At 39.2% G+C, this 19,498-nt stretch overlaps 1 protein-coding gene across 1 annotated transcript in view; it reads right to left on the reverse strand.

Annotated features, from left to right (window-relative positions):
- The window catches only part of DLEC1 (DLEC1 cilia and flagella associated protein), a 42,138-nt gene extending 22,902 nt beyond the window's left edge, over nt 1–19,236 (reverse strand). Inside the window, exons 1-19 of the mRNA XM_040590966.1 lie at nt 19,204–19,236; nt 18,254–18,394; nt 16,445–16,601; nt 15,801–15,911; nt 14,527–14,720; nt 14,048–14,268; nt 13,728–13,809; nt 13,256–13,343; nt 12,277–12,450; nt 11,350–11,486; nt 10,344–10,436; nt 9,060–9,150; nt 7,975–8,137; nt 6,039–6,231; nt 4,654–4,712; nt 3,933–4,107; nt 2,050–2,143; nt 1,688–1,818; nt 1,219–1,377 (exon numbers count right to left, since the gene is read on the reverse strand). Of these exons, the coding sequence (XP_040446900.1) occupies nt 1,219–1,377; nt 1,688–1,818; nt 2,050–2,143; nt 3,933–4,107; nt 4,654–4,712; nt 6,039–6,231; nt 7,975–8,137; nt 9,060–9,150; nt 10,344–10,436; nt 11,350–11,486; nt 12,277–12,450; nt 13,256–13,343; nt 13,728–13,809; nt 14,048–14,268; nt 14,527–14,720; nt 15,801–15,911; nt 16,445–16,601; nt 18,254–18,394; nt 19,204–19,236 (2,496 nt within the window). The remainder of the gene's footprint in view (nt 1–1,218; nt 1,378–1,687; nt 1,819–2,049; nt 2,144–3,932; nt 4,108–4,653; nt 4,713–6,038; nt 6,232–7,974; nt 8,138–9,059; nt 9,151–10,343; nt 10,437–11,349; nt 11,487–12,276; nt 12,451–13,255; nt 13,344–13,727; nt 13,810–14,047; nt 14,269–14,526; nt 14,721–15,800; nt 15,912–16,444; nt 16,602–18,253; nt 18,395–19,203) is intronic.
- Between the last annotated feature and the right edge of the window lie 262 nt (nt 19,237–19,498).

Here is a 19,498-nt window from a genome sequence, read left to right on the forward strand (position 1 = left end):
AGGCAACAAAAGAATAACAGTAAGAAGCAAGGGCTTGAGGACTGTGAGGACATGGTCCCCCCCGGGGCACACCTATCCTTAATCAGGCACTTCTGATTACTGGGGGTAAATGGATAGATACACACACACACCTGTTTTACAAGGCTGCCACAACCACCACTTATAAATCTTTTCTTTTTACCATCAACTTTCACCCCCAAAGTTGGTGAGATATCTACATGATACATAGAAAACAAAGCTCAAAAACTCATGGGGATACAGTTCAACATCTTGTAGGTTTTCATCTCTTGCTGGTCAATAGAAAGTTCCTGCTTAACAAGCTTCTCTGTGTTGCAAAACTGACAGCCTTTCCAGAAAAACAGAAAACCTGAACAGCATTTAGACCAATTTTGGCATGAAACAAATGAACTCAATTCCTTGCATAGGTAATTCTGCCCTACAGGCAGAATTTGGCCTTTCATTACAACCAAAAGCACTCACCCCAGAATCTGGATTTCCTCACTTCCCTTTAATGCATAACACCAAAGAGAAATATAGCTACAGATCCCACTGCGTGCCACAAATAATCAAAACAAGTATTTTGCCTTTTTTAAATTTATTTCATTTTTTTTTATTTTAGGAATATGTGATGATCTGCAGATAGCAGCTCACACTCAATTCTTTGCCACCAGTATTGCCTCCAAGCTGCTTTAGTTATTTCATATGAAATGATGGAATGAGCTCTGCAGTCAAAGACTGGAATAGACTGCATTTGACACATCACAGTCTAATAATACTAAGCAATACTTTCAATATTCATCACGGTAAGTTGTTACTTTGGGACACACCTGCGTGTTTCAAAACTATTGCTTAAAGCCAAAAGGCCCAATTCAGTAGGTGCTGAGATTCCCATCTCGGGTGCTGATGTGAGTGAGTTCTGATAAAGTCTTACCCTTTTATCTGTATCATCAGCAGCTGAAATCACTGTCATACAGGAAATATTCCACACCTCTTTGGATCAGGCTGGCAGTGGATTTGTAACAAATGGAAATAGAGGAAAAATTGCAAAGAAGCATTTAATCTTAAAAGAACTTGCACACCTATGGAGCCATGCAGAACCGGTTTCATAAGAAGTCACAGAAATTAGAACTTCTGATACCTGGAATGAATACCACAACTGCTACGCATAAGGAAGAAATAGCTGAAGAGGGAGCACAGCCAGCTGTAGCAGTGACTTACCTCCTCATTCCTTTCAGCCAGACAAACATGGCTTTCTTGCAGTCTCCACTGTGCTGGCAGCTGACATAGATTTTTTATCTCAAAGGTTCTTAACACACTCTCACCCTGCTTAGTCAAACCTAACTGGAGTGATGGAACATCAATACAAAGAAGTGGACCCTAGGACACCAGGAAACAGATGTCAGAATGGACACTTCTGCCAAAACTGCCTGATTAAGAAGCATACATTATCTAAGATTAACACCCAATTTCAAAAAGAACAGCAGAAAGAAAATGCATTGCATGTAATACAGAAAAATTTTTACTTTCATGGGAGTATCAACATTGCCTCAATAGTTACTAGACAGCAAAAATGCCTCCTGTTTGCAACTGCTTTAGATTTGTCACGCCTCTAAGAGGCAAAAAGCTTTATATGGATAATAGGCAGGCCCCACAGCTAGTCACCCCACAACACTAAACAGTTCCTTACCTTAAAAGCAGCCTCAACATGCAGCACAACCGGCTCTGGAAGATGTTCAATCTTACACCGCAGGTTACAGCTGATACACCCAGGTTTGCTTCCAGTAATTACCAGTTCAAATTCACAACATTTATTCTTATCTAGAAAAGAAAAATTCAGGGTGCTGTCTCACCCTTTTGCAAAGAAGCCACCTGCTGTAAGCCTGTTACTGGAGCTCTTGGAATAAAATTAAGTCTCCTGCTGGCTCCAGTGGGCTGGGGATCAGGTCTTCTTTTGCAGCTTGCATTACAGTGCTCTGTGACTTCTCTTCCACTCATACCAATTTATATATTATTATCATTAATTGATACTTGAAGTCACAGAAACTTTACCTATGATGCCGGTGTGAGGTTCAACTTCCATGATGTCACAAGACACGATTTTCTCCCAGGTGTACTTGATCAATGATTTGCTGTTATTCCACATCTAGAACAATTAAAATCAACGAGCCAGTTAATGCAGTTTAAGCTTTCACAGCAACAAGGCAATTTGCTGAGAGTACTGATGAACTGCAAATTAGGTATTGCGAGTCTTACATCACATACTTCACAAACTCTAACCATATCCTGCTCACTACTAAACATTATGACACCTTGAATATAGCTACAACATACTGTATCTTCACCTGAATCTTGAAATAAACTGAGCACTGTTAAGAGTAGAAAGGCATAGAATTTCATCTGACCTCTGACTTGAACAGTACTAACCCAGCACCATGCACTAATTACTGTTATTTTCATGATAATAGTGCATCCTCCCTTTCCTTTCTCCTCTGTGATGTGAAACAAGGACAGGAAGAAGTAGGATTCACCTGACTGGATTTCAGGTGTCTGCAAAACAGATGCAAGAGCTACATCTGACCTCATCTCTAAGCATTGCCTTTACTGAAAATAAAGCCAACTAAAGAGTGCTGGAAGCAATTACTCTGACCTATTTTAGCCCATAGTATGAGATTTATTACTCCCTGGGTGCTGCCAACAATATCTTTGAGGTCTATAAAGAAAGCTTAGTAATTGTAGCTCAGATATGGAGATATATTCTGAAAACACTATATTTAGTCAGGTTATATAAGCACTATATTTAACAGTCGCTATCTTCATGCAGGTGAAGGTGTTTTCTGAAACTTGAAGAAAATCTATTAACCATTCTTTCCAAGAACATTATATATTTGAAGCCTTTTAAACTTCTCCATTTTTCAAAAATGTAACAGACCTTCTAAACTTGAACTTCAAATTCATCTTTTGAGAGCAGCCTTTTTTTTTTTTTTTTTTGCCAAAGGATCTCTTTGTGAGGGAGATGTAAGCTCTTGAAATCTTTGGCCTGCTCTTCTGATCTTTTCAGACATTATTTCTTAATTACAGCAAATAACTTTGTTCTTTGAAGCACAATTATCTCTAAGCACAGTTCAAATTCTTATCTTTTTAAGACTAAAAAAGCAACTGTGAAGAATGCCATTATATTATCAGTAAGTGACTTAATTACCTATACTACACATGTAGCTATACTAGATTACCAGAAAGTATGAAATGGCTGGCTTAAGTTGAAAAAGAATTTCTAGGAAGAGAGAGCATAAAACTAAGTGCTGATGAGCAGTATCTTTACAAAAAAATGGGAAGACCTTTAACTGGGAAAGGTCTTCCTGCCTGGCTTTTGCTAACAGGCCTATTTTTCCCAAGTGATCCTGATCTATAGTAAAGAGGACATTGAGTGAGTGGACAATTTCAGCAGCAGTCTGTTCCATAATGGTCAAATAGAAATTATCAGAACCCGCAGGAAAGAATAAGGTCTAGCATGCTGCAGCATATGTGACTTGTATAGCTCTTCTGTGCTTGCTGTAGTCCTTTGCATGAACAGTGCCTCTGTTATGAAGTAATTTAATCATCCATTGGCTATTCCTCCCAACTGGAAAACTTTTACACTACAGGAGTGACAAAGTGATAAGCAACAGGTTAGTGACCCACAAAAATATTTAGAAGGCTAAAACTCTTATATCAAACTTAAGAGAGAAAAAAAGAACAAAGCGTGCTGCCTGGGGTGTAGGGTTAAGGAGGCTTGCTAGGGGATTTCAGTATAGACCTCCTGAAGTCATGGTCTCCTTTAAAGATATTTAGGAAAAACTAAAATAACATGGATTGTCTGGTACCTTCTAATAACACCTATGACAGCTAGTGACACAAAAACCACATGGTAACAGTGATGTCAAAAGCTAACAAACCTTAAATGTTTTCCTGACATTTACACCAATAAAGTTTTCTCCAGGGATGATAATGGCATATGGTTCCAGAAGAAGATTAACTGGTTCTGTAGATCCTTTAACTTCTATTTCCAGTGCTATTACATCCTTTGTTTTGTATTCTGGAATGTTTTGAAGCATCCCCTCTTTTACTAAACTTTGGGAGGAAACATGGTAGAATTATTAGGCTTTTTAAACTGGTGTTTAAACTGGATCCCGTCTTTTAATTGCCAGATCAAAACTGAAAATCATCAAAAGTTTCTCAATTACAGACTGCCCATGTGCAGTTAGCTCAGGCTGGGGACAGTTAAAACTTGGAAAAATTATAGTAGTTCTTTAATGTACTCTAGTTGTCCCAGTCTGTTCATGAACAAGTATGTAAGTCATAGACTGCTGTGACAAACAGTAATAACAGGAAAACCAGCTGGAAATCTCAGCAGAAAGCCTGGAAAATGAACAGACAAAATGATAGTATTATCTTTTTCCAAGAGAGGTGCAGCCCTAGCTAGGGCTAAGGCACGTGTGCAGACATGAAGGAAGATCACAGAGACGCTCTTTGTAGCACAATTAGTTGCGCAGATAAAATCCTTCATAATTCTCAGTCCATCATCACCAGAAAGATGAAGAATCCCAGTAACTTAATTTAATAGCATAGCTAAAATGTGGCTACATATTTTACCAGGAAATACTTTTCTCAGCTTACCAGCGTGGTTCTGGGATGTCCCTCAGTACCATCTGAATCACACTGTGGTAACTCTTCAGCTACATAGATGAAGAAGGAGAAGATTTTAATGTCATGGAATCAGTTACACTGAGGATTAAAAAAAGATGAAAAAGTAGTTTACATTTAAAGGATGAACGATCATCATTGGAGTACTAAGCTCTGATAAACAATATTCAAACTCTAGAGTTACTAAAAGAAAACATGTTTGACTGCAAAATATTAAGCCAGATTCTGATCTCATGGTGCATGGTTCCAAGAAAAATATTCATATTTTACATGCCTGTTATTATTTCCCTAGTATATTGCATACTACACACAAGCATCTGCAAAGACTCCCCAAATTAAGCTCAGTACTGCTGTACTAACTTAAAAGTTTCTCCTAACTGCTCCAAAGTATTTAGCTTAATTGACCATCAATCTGATCTTGAGTAAGAAACATTACTTTTCCATCATGGGAAAAGAGGATGCCTTTTATATTCTAATGGGGTGGAAAAAAGGAAACAGAGAAGCAGGCCTTAAATCTGAAGGGCTTTGCAAAAGTTTCATTTGATTGTACAGAGATATTAATTTAAGTATATATGTTAATTCAATCTATTTTTCTATTAACTAATTAAAGTATTTTAAAAACCCAGTTATTTTCTTTTCCATACATATTTGAGGCATTCTTATGGCTGTCAGTCATCACAGCATGGGATATTCCCACTCTTGGGCTTACTCTGGATCAAGTTTCTTTAAATACAGTGAGCTCATGCTCCTTATTTACACAGGCAATGGAGCAGAAACTAAGACAACAGTCACTGGTAAGCTGCATTAAACATTGTTGCACCCTTCTTTACTCACAGCTGCATACCATCATTTGTCTGCCAAAGGCTACTACTATCCCCTTAATTTATCACACAGATGTTCATAGGACCCATTTCAGTTCCAAACAGCTACAGCTGGAAACAGTTCAAATAATCAGTTTGCTAACCAAACTTACTTAGGCTGCAGTAGGTATGGGGCACGTGCCCAAAGCAGCTCACTAGCAGAAGGGGAAGGGTCAGGAGATTGGGGGGGAGCTGGTAGTGTTGTAAGGGTGGTACATTTACCAGCCAGCACAGCTGCAGCTATGAGGATGTGTTCCTAGTTTCAGTGTAAAATTGTGTCCAGTCAGTACCAAAACTGACATGAGATCAGAAACTGTCTCGCATTTTGCAGTCAAAACATGTTTTCTTTTAGTAACTTTCTACATTTTGAACACTGTTTATCAGAGCATAGTGCCAGCTAATTAAATTTAATTTAGAAAGCTGCATAGCAAGGATTTTATGACTTGCATAAAAATACACAGCTGGAGTTTGTAGATAGGAGGGAATCACAAGCCATACCTCCTGTGGAGTATAAGTGAGAGTAAACTCATGATCCGCATGGGGAAGCAAAACTCCCTGCTCAGGATTTAGGGAGAAGGCTGAGTCTGTGTCTTGGTTGTATTTAAGCTTCATAAAGTCTGCAGTTACTTCTGGTATTAATGGTTCCAGATTAGGCTTTATTATCTGCCAGTAGAAAGGAAGTTCTACATGGCTGCAAAGAGATCAATAAACAACAAAAAAGCTATGATGAAAAACATCAGGTATTTTTGAGCAAAGTATTGAGAGAAAATTTTCAGTTTCTTTTTCCATGTAGGGAATTCCTCTCTTTAAAAATTACAGCACTTAGACTTACTGGTCTTTGTGAGCTACAAAGCTGATGAGGCAGCATAGACTCAGAGTATCTAAATTATACAAACTACATGCTAATATATGGAAGTAAGTTACATAAACATGTAAGATATGTTAACACTTTCTTGCCTTATTTAACTTGTCATGTGATGCAACTTTTAGGAAACTCTACAATTCTTTCAAGAATCTGAGATCAATAGGACCATTCCTGGTATCAGTATGTTTGCGTTGGATCACTGCCGACGATCCACATAACATTCTCAATTTAATCCAAGTACAAGATGCGGTCTTTAACATGTCAACAAACACAGTGACCCAGCAATGGCTCTGCAATACTCTTTGTAATCCAGAAAAGGTTGCTTAACTAGGTTGCTTCAGCAGAAGTGTATTCCATGGAATGCCTTCATGGGTTTTAAAACCTTGCTCATGCTGACCACAGAAACTTTGCCTTACTAAGGTGAGGAAGGACACTGGAATTTGAAAGTGAGTATCAATGACAAAACTGAACATGCACAATTTCTTGAATCCTTTCTACAGCAGTAAAAAGTTTTCTCTTTGCTTCTATGGAGTTCAGTCTCAACCTGCCAGCTTTGTTCCGTACAAATGCTGACACCAGATGTGCAGGGACGACTGTCATGGTTATAGCACAGAGAAAATGTGGAAATAGGCATAGTCACATCATTTATCAGTTTACACTACCCAGTTCACTGAATCACACAATCTTTACCCAAACAGCATTATGCTCTGGCATTACGCATGTGTGGTTTCCAGGCCACAAAACAAACTTCCAGAAATTCATTGTAGCAAGTAGCAGTTTACATGAATGTATCTAAAACCAGCACTGACCCCCTTACTACTCTGATGGCTTGCAGCCTCTAACTACTGCAATCCTGCACATTAGTGTACTTCTATTATTGCCTGACTGATTTTGCTCAAAATCAGGATGCCACTACATTCAATACAATGTAATTGTACATAGGGACATATTCCTTGACTTCAAATAGAGTTTATATTTAAATCTATTGACTCAATAGTAGGAATCATGAAAGTGTTAATATGAGTTAGTTGCATTGAGCTCCCATTTCAATCAGTGGAGATCTAGTGGAGTCCAGGATGCTTTATGTCTTGCTCTATGGGAGATGTCTACAGTCAGAATTGCATCCTTAGAAACATCTATTTCCTTGCACTATGAAAGGAAAAGAGTATAGGCTGCCTAGCTCAGTTGCACAAGTATGCAGTGTAGACATATAAAGTTAGATAAATCTTATCTGGATGACCTGTAAAATATTTTCTCAACCATCCATATTTATGAACCTTTGGAATTGCAGATTTATCTATACCAAAGCAAATATATTGACCTTGGCAGTGTATGAACCAAATGGTATGTCTAGTGGTTGCCAAAATATTTGATCTAGGTATAATGTTCCTGCTCTTACAAGCATATCCTTGAACCTTAATTACTAAACAATGGAGCAAAATGAAGCAAGGCTTCTGCACAAAGTTTGTCAAGTGCATGAAGGTTTCTCCAGCTTGAAAAAGTATGGTATCACAAATGAGATCCCTACTGGTATGAGAACATTGCTCTATTAATATAGTAGCTACATACGTAGAGTTTCTTATAACCAATTTCTTCTCCTCAGTGGTGTGTGGGTTTTGGGGGTCAAATCGTATGATATGCTGTAATGTTACATCAGTAACTTCATCAGGTTCAGGCTTGCTTTCTCCACCCGTGACGAACAAAAGTTCCAGAGCTATCAGCTGTCCAACTCCTTGAAGAAATGAGTAGGTATCATTGTTTACCATCTGGTTATTAACATTGTTCATATTACTCACTAACAGCAAATGCCAGCAATGGCCATTACTGATCATATCTGGTGTTTCCTCAAGTTTCAGAAGTCCAATGTGTTAATTGTACAATATTTTCCTGATGTTCTTTGTTTATCAACATATATCAATAGAGGTCTTCTCTTCATGAATTTAACAGATTTGGATTTCAGGGCCACAACCTCAGCTCACTTACTTACATTAGCCTTGTTTCACTGAAGTGAGCAGGGTGTTCACAACGGTTGATAATGTGGCTCCCAGATATTTTAAGCAGTATATTGAAATTAAAAAAAAAGCAACAAATCCACTATTCTAACATTTCCAAAGGGAATACCTGTAATAACATGATGTAATCAAGCCTAATGTTATAGTACTCTCAATTACATTACAAGACAAGCACTAACATTTACAAGAATTTCAATTCATTTCATTAGCTAATCCAAAGATTGCCTATCTCTCCTAAATACCCTAATTCAAGATGTGCCCCAAATTTGCTTCACACCCAAATGTATTTCTGCCCTGTTAAAGCTGATGTTTTACAATTTGTCATGTTATCTTATTGATACAAAATGAGAAACAAACTGCACCTGGTAACAGGTTTTCTTTTCTGCTACTTGGTGACATTTTATGTTTGGATTTTTGGCTACAGTGAGTTAAGAGCTCAGTGCTTTCTGAACATATTTCATGCACTGGGCACACTACTAGTAGTAGTAGTAATAATAATGCTTAGGATTTAATGCCATCAGGGACAAAGTATTTGCTTAATCCAATTACATAAAATGTTACCATCACTTCAAGTCATCAGCTACTACTCACATTATCTGAATATCCACGGTGTTAGAAATGTTTAGATGTTTAGAAACAAACCTGAGACTGTAACATCCTTGACTTGGCAATTGTCAGAAACAATGGTGTATGTTTGCTGTGAGACTTCTGGAAAAGAAGGGAAAAACACTACCTGAAAGAGAGAAGTAAAATAGCAATGTCTGTAACTGATTTTTCTTCAGGAAGTAATAAACTTCAATTCATGAATGTTCACTAAAGGACATTTCTAGTGATTAGTAACTAAATCTTGCATTTGCAAGAAGCAGGGTCACACTCCCTTAATACAGATCAGAAAGAAATAGATGTTTTCTGGGTCACTAAACTTACATGTGTGTATCTGGATGGCCACCAGAGGCTGCCTTTGTAGTCACTGGAGTTGTGGGCAGTCTACTGGGTTAGTTGTGGAATTGCATCCTCAGAATTGGATCTGCCCTCTGAGCAATGCCACTGCTGCCTTTCTAGCTACAACAGTGTGAGCAGGGCAGCAGTTGTGTGCCCCTCCCCGCCTCCCACCTCAACAAAAATGGTTCAGGGGCCAAAAACTCTGGCTGTGTAATGTGCATTGTTGTTCTTCTACCTGTTATCCATTACCACTGGCAAACCCAACCCATGCTACATTCATCTCCTCTTTCTCTCCCATATGTGCCTGGCTCTGCTGAAGCAATGCACCTGGAGAGACAGAAAGGAGGAGAAATGTTTCTCCTTTATCCACATCTGCCTGACCCATTCCTCTTATCAACAGCCAGAAGGTACAGGTAAAAGGAGGGGCTGGAGGCTAGCCATGCTCTCTGTATCCCTCTTCCTTTCTCCGTAGAGATGCTGTAACAAAACATGGCCCACATCAGACAAAGCAGTGGTGGCAACCATTAATGCACACTTACTACAGAATCTTTTTGAAGAAAGAGCACAGCCTAAGTGAAGGATTTGTAGCTGCTGCTCTACAATAAAAGAATTTATTACCCCAAATGTCCTTTTTTTCCAAGAAAGCTCAAAAAGTAAAAGTTTTTTTGTTTTTTTTTTTTTTTTTTAAAGTGAAACAAGTGCTCCTGTGTTCTCCGATTCCAGTTTTCTCTAACAGGATGTTCTATATGGAGAAAATCTGACCCATCTCTGAGTGGATAAGCAAGACCTTCAAAGTTGCAGTGAAAGACTCACCAATAAGACTCACAATTGCAATTCTTCCAGTATAATTGCACAAAAAGATCTGAGCATTTTTGTTCACACAAACCCAAATTTGCAAGGTCCAGCCAAGATCTTCTAAAATCATTCTTGCTTGTTAATGTATTTGGTAAAGTACAAATACTTTCTATAGCAGTTGATACTAACCTGTACTGTTGTACTCTGCCCTGGAGCTAGCTGAAAAACAGGAGGATGGATTCCAAAAGGATCTTGTATCACAAAATCAACTGTGTCAACAGCCTAAGGTGTTAAAAAAAACCCCAGAAAACAAAAAACAAATTAAATTGATCAGGTTTTTGCTTTTAAAATACAGCATTACCTAAAACAGGCTGTATACTACAACATCACTGGTTTAGCTCTTACTATATTTTTTGTTCACACATCTCAAAAATATGTGGCTTGTGTATATGGCTTAGTCTGCAGAAATACTCCTGCTTTATTACCTTGGTGAAAGCAGGAGGGAAGGTGCTGTCTCTAAAGAAAAACGATAGTGTCAGGAGCCCTAATATTCATGTTCACAGAAGATCAGCCATGCCTGAGCATAGGAGCTCTGTCTGTTTCTCCATGCTTATGATTCACTTTGAGTTGGAACTTTAAAGTGTTTCAGGAGGGACAACCTGGCACATCAGCTATCCCGTTAGCCTCTCCTCCAGCACATAGTATGCCAGTCTACCAGTTAGATCTTATCTTCTTTGTCCATTTCCTTTAGACCTTGTTTTTGATGGAAATCTAAAGACAGAGCAGTACTGGAGTGACCGCTAGGGTCTACAGGTGCAGCAAGGTCAGTAAGTGGTAACTTGGTGGGGACGGCGAGGAAATTAGCTTAAGCAATGCTAGAACTGATTGCATTTCAATTTGCTTTAAGGGCAAGGTTAAGTTCAAGCCAGTTATCCTTTCCCTGATCTATGCCTGAGTTTACCTCACCACTGAGCAAGACTTCTTCCAGAGGCAAGCCACAGCATAAGCAGAAGGTATGGACATCCAGGGAGATTGGTCCCCAGGATAATGAGAATTCTTGAGGAAATGGCACAATACAGATGTCCCCAGAAAGTTCTTACAAATTCTGTGCTAATATACCATGACTAGATCAAAAGGCCTTCATGTCAGGGCATCTATACCATCCATGCCCAGTATTTCCATTCTAATCACTTACCTTGAAATCAGGTGGTGGCCAGGCTTTCTTTGGCATTATACAGAACTTCTCAGGGTTAATTCCCTCATTTCTGCACAAAATCTTTGTTACTTTTATTCCTCCAACAAGGCAGGAACCACAGTCTATAATGTGAGGCACTGAAATGAGTAACACAGAAAATCAGACTGCACAGACAGTGAAGGCCAGCAGTCAGCAAAGCCAGCTACTTCTTAAGTAACTCTTTACAGACAACATTACCACATATGAATATGCTGCATGCTACAATCCTAAAACCCCTCAGATTCTTTCCATTTGAAAGTTAAACAGTATGAGATGTATATTTCTGCATTCATCTTACATTTTAATGGTGCTTCATAGTTAAAGACTACTGAATGATAACAAAAAGTAAGATTATTTTATGAAAAGCTCAGTATAACAGGAAAAATGAATTTACAAAAAATCAAAGGATGTTTCTGCAAAAGTAATCCTGGTTGTTACAGTTAAGGCTAAATATCTAAGATGTGAATCCTTCAGATATGTCATAGCCATATATAGTTAACATAACATGCCATTAATATTAATTAATAGCATCAAATATTTATAACTAAAACATAATTCCTTGATATTTAGTGATTGCAGGTCAGAGTTCAAGAATCAACAAGTCGCAAGCCTAGAAAAGTGGCTCCTGCTCATTCCTCTAACACAGTGGAAAAAAATTAGTTTCATGTGGCAAGAACAAATAATTGGGGGAAAATTTTACAGGATTACATTTTAATAACTAATAAATTAATTATGAGTGAAAATGAGATAGATATCAAAACATAGAAACTGGACTGCCACATTTGTCCACGTTTGTTTTGTCACTAAAATTGGAGACAGTCAAATGAAATAATAAAAAAAAAAAGCCCATTTAACTTTAGAGAAACTTAAGAATTGGATGTTACTGACATGTTAACACTGGAGGTGGCCTTTTAGCTTGGATCGGGATCAGAAGGGGTTCTGACACTTGAGTTCCTACTAATATACAATCTTCATAATCTCCTAGATATTCAGGAATAAATTGGACCGTATACTGGCATGTCATCCCAGGAGCAATCATTCCTCCCTTTCCTGGAAATTTTCCTTGGAAGAAAAAATGCAGGGAATTAAAAAAATTAAAACCTCCCAAAGTTGGCATATGTATTTATGATCACATCTCCCCCAACAAAGGTGCCTGTAAACTCTCCACATTTATTGCCTAAGTCAAGCTGATAAAAATAAATGACCACAAAAGGCCTGCCAGTGTAATCAGTGTATGTGCATATCTTCCACTGAACTGAAAGATTTTTTGTCTGAAACATGGTTATAGCTACAAAAAACAGTGTGAGGAGAAACCTAGAGACCTTTACCCAGTTTTTCTCTTCCACAAGACAACAAGGCTTACATGGGGGCATCTAACTTCTTCTCAATATCCCTCCAATGTTGTGACTGAGATACCACAATCTCCTTAGGCAACCTGTCCCAGTGCCTACTCATTCTACTGTAGGAAAGATGTTTTTCCTAACTTTCCACTAACCTAAGCTTCCTTGCTGTAACTGAAGTATGTTATTTCCTGCCCTGTTCCCCATATAATTTCAGTGGAAACTATGTCTGTTCCTAGATGAATTTTGGATAAGACTCAATCTAGGTATTCCGTGGATACATTTCAATCTAATTTCAAACACCTTAATATTAATTAGTCTTCTTGAATTCCTCATTAGGCCATTTGAATCTGCTTAAGAGTTGCATGTGAATGGTTCCAATGACATAAGTCAGCCTTCAGTTTCTAAAGAACTGAGCACTATGGATAGCAGAACCAAACAGAACATCTCTAAAAAATCTTTGTTCAAGCAGATAAATTAGATCTCTTATGTGCTAACATCTTAAAGGCAGTAAAAAGAACCCTTACCTGGCCCAACGGCAAAAGCTGAAGTAGAGGGGGGGATAAGTCTTACATGATGACATGTTGAAGTGATGTTCTGCAGCTCTATAGTCATCTTATGTAAAAAGAAAATAAAATACTCCATTGTCTTTACCATCACTTATTATAATGTTTGCTATTCCCTAGTGCTCTGTTAGTAGTAACGAATACTTCATCGTAACCAACCTAAAAATCTCAGTTTATTCAATAAGGGCTGAATCAGATACTATCAAAATGAAGACAAGACTGAAAAGGGTCCATTTTAGTTTTCACTGGTTAGTGTGTCAGTAGCATGTGTGAAAGAGTATCTTCAAGGAAGCTAAAGGGTCATTAATTCAATTTGAAGAGGAAACTCAAGACTTTTGCAGAAAGTGAAAAGTGTGTGAAATATGTAGATTACGGCAGGACATAATGCTTCTCAGTAGCAGAATTAACTCTCTACAAAGCAGTAAGTCCTTACCTCATAAACCTGGCCAGCTTCATAATTAGAAAACAAAACTGCAGGTGGATTGGCAACAAACACAGGAATAAATGGGGTATCACTGAAAGATAAAAAAAAGGAGATGTTATCTTACTGCCAAGTTCTTTAAATAATTATAAAATAAAAACTGAAAAAGGTACCATACCCTTTAGCAAAACCAAAATGTCATACAGACATGTTTCCTAAGAGACTATACAGACATTTAGCTCAAAGTATCTGCATGTAAATCCACAGTAATACTATAGCGGAGCTCTCTGTGTGCTCCAGCCCAGAATCAAGAAACTGTATATACTGCATACCCTTTATTTCCTTCTGCTTTTCTTCTGGCTACAGTTTGTTCCACCTTTACTTGAGAAATTACAAGAGATTTGCCTCCATGAAGAGTATTTAGTGGTAAAAAGCGGGGGTTCTTCAAGTAATTCTGCCTTCTTTCAAGTTTGGCAAGGTAAGCACACTCACTTTCTCCCTCTGCTTTGCACTTACTATCCTTCCAGGCTAACTTCTGTGAGGCATTAGTTTTCTTTGAAAAACAAAGAGATCATGGTGCAAAATTAAACACGGCAATTTTGAGGATGATGAAAAAGCTATCTGTATATGGCTAATGAAAGCTATACAGCATTGAAAATTCATATAGAAATATTGCATTTCTGTCGACAGATCAAATCGAATAAATACTGGAGCCAAATCAACAATGCATTGATATTCACCCTTTGTTACAGGAACAGCAATAGGCTTTATAGTTCTGACAAACTGAAATAAATAAATCTGTAAAATGTACCTTATTTGTCTTTCTAGTCTGGGGGCTGGAGTCTGGAGTTGAAGGCAGAGTTAATGTGCACAAAGACACATTTGACATACTACCAGCTGTCTTCTGTAGGTGTGCAACCTCTGCAGGCATCTGGTCCCGTGAGCTTGAAGAAACATGCTGTTGAAAACTAAATGTCTCTTTCATGTAGCCAGGTTCTGATTTTCCTGCAATTCAAAGAAAAATTTAATTCTGTAAGAGAAACACATTAATTATAAGCATTTATTCTGAGCATAGGTGTATGAGTTTATTTCAGTCTTGCTGATAGTAAAAACACTTTAAATCCTCTAGAATTTAATATACATTTATAATTTACTTTGCACAAATGAATTTTCATGCTGTAATAAAAAGCTTTCAGAAATACCAATGAAATGAGCGGTATAAAAAGAAAGTTACTACTCTCGGAAAGCCATGTTAATCTTATGAGTGAGTGGAACTTAGAATATCCTGTTCAGTTTACAAAAAGATCTGTATGATGGACTTATGACAGTCAGAAAATTTACATAAACAGGGTGTGCCATCTAGTCCCATGTTCCTATAGTCAGACAACAAAATCGCCACCTCAGAGGAAACTCTGAGATGATGTTAGATTTTTGGCTTTATTTGGAATTACAGTGGAAAAAAACCCCAAATCTTGGAATTTTTGGTTAAATTGATTACTCTGAAATGTTTGTTTTGACTTGACCAAGAAATTTCATTTTAATGATACTAAAACCTTTCACCTTGGCTCACACATGAGTAAAAGAAGTAAAGAAGTTTTGACATTGCCCAAAAGTTTTTTTTTACTGATCTTCATTTGCAAATTAAACTGATACATTTCCAGAACTGGAAAATTTTAAACCCAGAATAAAGAATATAATTTTATTTCACTGAAAATAGTTTTTACTTTATTGTAACCACTTCCCTTCTCTCTACACAAGATACAGTTGCAGCTTTGTGCTAATGAAATAGAACAGAGGCAGAGCAGTCACAATTAATACAGTTTTTGTGTCAGATGGAAAGAACTGTAAACAAATGTGCAATGGCCATTAAATTTCAGATTTAAACACACTTAAGCTTAATAATTTTTAATTAATCAATTTTATTTTGACAATGTCCCTTCAGTGGAATTTTATGCTTGTAATACTGAGTGCCTTCTGCTTTGGCAGAAAACTACAAAAATATACTCTGATCTGCTACTCCTCCAATGCTTCAGTTCTTACTGAGTGTTCTAGAAAGTCTAAATTATCCTCTGCTTTAAAAGTTACCTTTTGGTGCTCTAGTAACAGGTAATTTATCAGTGATATAATCATCAGGGCAGGTTAAATTATTCTTTCTGAGAAGTTCATTATCCACAATCCACCTAAAAGAGGATGCCACTGCCACAGTAAAACAAAACAAAACAAAAGTTTTTAAAAAAATATGCAAAAGCTTAGCCCCTTAAGATAGTGTTGTCTTTATAATCTACCACTCTCAGGTAATATTTTTGGATAGAGAAAGAGTCTGGTATTTTAATCACAAGACTTAGACATGTGCCTCCACACTTCTAAATTCAGTTCAAACCCAACTATGCAGCCATCAGAGAAACATTTAATGTCTGTTTGTTGCTGCTATATATCAAGGAATTTATACTTGTAATAAAGTTATGTCACAAACCATTAATTGCAAATTTAATACCTTGGAAACCACCTGTTTCTTTTTTAGTTCTTTAGCTTCTTACAGTGTTAAACAGATCGTACTCTACTTGAATCTCTGCACAAAGAGCTTCAAAGTTTCTCTATTGATGTAATGCCAAATCAAAGGCGTACTGAGTACTAGACAATCCTGCCAGTGATTTAGACAATTGTTGCATTGGTCTCCAGGTACCATAAGCATGTACTGGAGAGAGAGAGAGTGTTTTCAGAATCCTCACCTGGTGGCAACCCCAATTTGTGGAAATCTTTCCCGACATCTGCCTTCAGCATGTTTAGGGCCCTTTGCTCTTCAGCTTTTGCTCGATCCTGGGCCTGAATGATGTTCTCTTCTACTATGTCAGCTTCTGTCAGTTGGCACTTATACTCCTCAAGAAGCTGTCACAGGCATGGGTGAATGTAGAGAAATGACTGTAATTTTTGCTGTTAACATCTCCTTACAGATATATATTTTCTATTTGCCTTTGAGAGGTAAATATAGAGAGCTTGGCAAAACATCATTACTTTACAAGTATAAACTAGCCTGCCAAAACACCGTCATTCCTATCATTTACTTGTGTGGGGTAAGAAGCGTTACCCAAGAAAAACCTGTGAAAGATGAGGAAACCCTCTCAGGACAAGAAAAATGTCTTTTCCCTTCTGTGGACAGTAGCTACTGCACTGTATTTTGCCTGTAAATGTAGCAATAAATTTGAAGTAAATGTTCCCTCCTAGTTTCTAGGAGGGTTTCTAAAACACCAGAATACCCCAATAGTGATACTTCACTCCTCCCTCCTGTTATATTTTGGATGTCTCTGCACGGTGTGGTAAGTGCTTTACAAGCACAACTCAAAAAGAAAAATCCTGCCTCAAAGAGGTAGCAATGTAAGTTAAAGAGGGAATATAGCAGAGTCACAGAGACATACAAGACCAACAGCGAGAGAAACTGACATTGGCCTCAAGACCATCTGTAGCCTGAGCTTTCTGTAGAACTTTTACGTAACAAGGCTTAACCTTTTGACTCATTTAATGGATTTAAATAATTTATTAAATTTTTAAAATAGAAAGTACAGGATGCATCTCAGCTAAAATGAGATGCTTCCTCTTCCTCTGCTCATTCTGGGATCCCTCCACTATCACTGGAATCCAGGATAGAATTCCAACCCATGCTAAAGTTGATAATGAAAATGGATCTGATTGATTGTGCTCTAAAAGTGCCTGGGTGGTTTTTTTTTTTTTCTTTTTTTTTTGGTGGTTTTTTTTTTCTAATGATACAGAGAGCCTTGAATGACTAGTTCAGCTGTAGCATACATGTTACAGACAGGTACTGTCAGTTGAAATATCCAAGCAGTCCATTTCAGGAGTAAATATTCACGTTTATTAGTCAGAACATGCTGTGTTCACCAGTATATTCATAAATGACTCAAAAGAAATATAAAACTTCAGGTTTTTCAGCTCTGATAACCTTTGAGAGGATATGATGACACAGACTGGAAAAAATACCTGTTGCTCAAATTATTCCTCCACTTCTATACACTGACAATAGCTGCCAGAGCAACGATTAATACAAGTACTTTTCATTTCCACTGTTTATTACATCCAAGATTCCCAGTGTTGCAAATGCTAATGGGTTATGTATTGTAGTGCACCACTAAGGTAAGCATATATAAATAATACTTGCAGCATCTGGTTTCAAAATGCAGCACATGAGAATACTTCATTGCAAGATAGGAAGTCTAGGACGCTGAACAGCAGTTACAGGGAGAAGTTGTTAGCCAGTAGAACAGGCATTTAAAGGGCTACGGGTCTTACTGGTCTTACTCTGCCTGAAAAGCCATCCAGAGCTGAAAGTATCATGAAGGAGCACGTGATAAATATTAACATATATGAAAAGTTCTGTGGGAAACTGTGCTCAAACACATTTCCATTAAAGTGTCAGTTCTAGGATGTCCCCCTGCCTTTTTATTTTACTTCACAGAAGATTTAGAAATTACAAAGTAGCAATGAAAGCTGAATAGAGCTCCAAACTCTGACTTGGTTTCAACTTGTACCTTCTGTAGCTCCTCCATAAAACTCTCATGATAAACACTGTCTCCTCCTTGGGACTTGATCCAATTTGTCTCCGTGTCCACCCCAATAACATCTCCAGTGTACAGGTCCCCAAAGGTGCTAGCCAGCAAGTGAGAGATGTCCTGAGGAAAGAAAATGAGGTTGTTAGTGTTTATAGCCTGGGATAGGGTCAAAAGAGCTCCCTGGGTGTGTGCCAACAGCTGGAATTAACAAACAGAGAAGGAAAACTGGGGGGAAAGGGCTGGGAAAGGTACCTGGGAAGGACCCTGAAAGGGGACACACTGCAAGTGTGCACGTGAACGCTGAGGTGTGAAGACATGTATGTAAGTATGTGCATGTACAGGCCATGCATGCACAGAGATGGTGTCTGTGCTGGTGGGCTGTATGTGTGAGTGATGGTGGCCGACACGGTTCTCCATGTGCACACAGTGTGTATGTGTGCCACGGTTTATGCAGGGATGTGTCTATGGGGCTATGTGAGTGGGGGGGGTGTGTGTGTGTGAGGGAGATGCAAGCACTGAGCACTGCGCAGGGTAAAGGGGTGTCTGTGTGCAGGTGTGTGTCTGTGCCCCAGGGTGCATGCATGGGTGGGTGGGTGTCTCTGTGTGCCCCAGGGTGCATACAGGGGTGTCTGTGTGCAGGGCTGTGCATGGGTGTACAGCTGTGCGTGTGTATATATGTAGGGATGTTCTGTGTTTGCCTGTGTTTGCAGGGGGGTGTGTGCTGGGGGTGTTGGGGGGTTGCGCAGGGAGCATGTTTCTGAAGGGGGTGTCTGGGTGTGTGCCGGGGGTGTTGGGGGGCTGTACAGGCGGTGTGGGGGTGTGTGCAGGGGGTGTAGAGGGTGTGCAGAGTGTGTGTGTGAAGGGGGTGTCGAGGTGTGTGAAGGGGGTGTCGGGGTGTGCGCCCGTGTGGCCCAGCCCCGCTGCCTTACCTGCGTGCCAGCGGAGAGGCTCCGCTGAGCCATGGCAAGCCCGGCGCTGGGGTGGCCCCGGGCAGGCCGGACGCCTCGGCTTCCTCCCGCCGCCCCCTCAGCCGCCGCCCGCCGCCCCCTCAGCCGCCGCCCGCCGCCGCCGTTGCTACGCGACCGTGTGGGCGGGAAGGGCCCGGCCGCCGGGCGGGGCAGCGGCCCGGGGCGGAGTGGAGGAACCCGGCGCCCAGCGCCGTCCGAGGCCACCGCGGAGCGGGGTGATGGTGGGCAGCCCCCCGGCTCCTCGTCACCCCTCACA

Source organism: Falco naumanni, chromosome 4 (genome assembly GCF_017639655.2).
Source record: "Falco naumanni isolate bFalNau1 chromosome 4, bFalNau1.pat, whole genome shotgun sequence".
NCBI classification, from domain to species: domain Eukaryota; kingdom Metazoa; phylum Chordata; class Aves; order Falconiformes; family Falconidae; genus Falco; species Falco naumanni.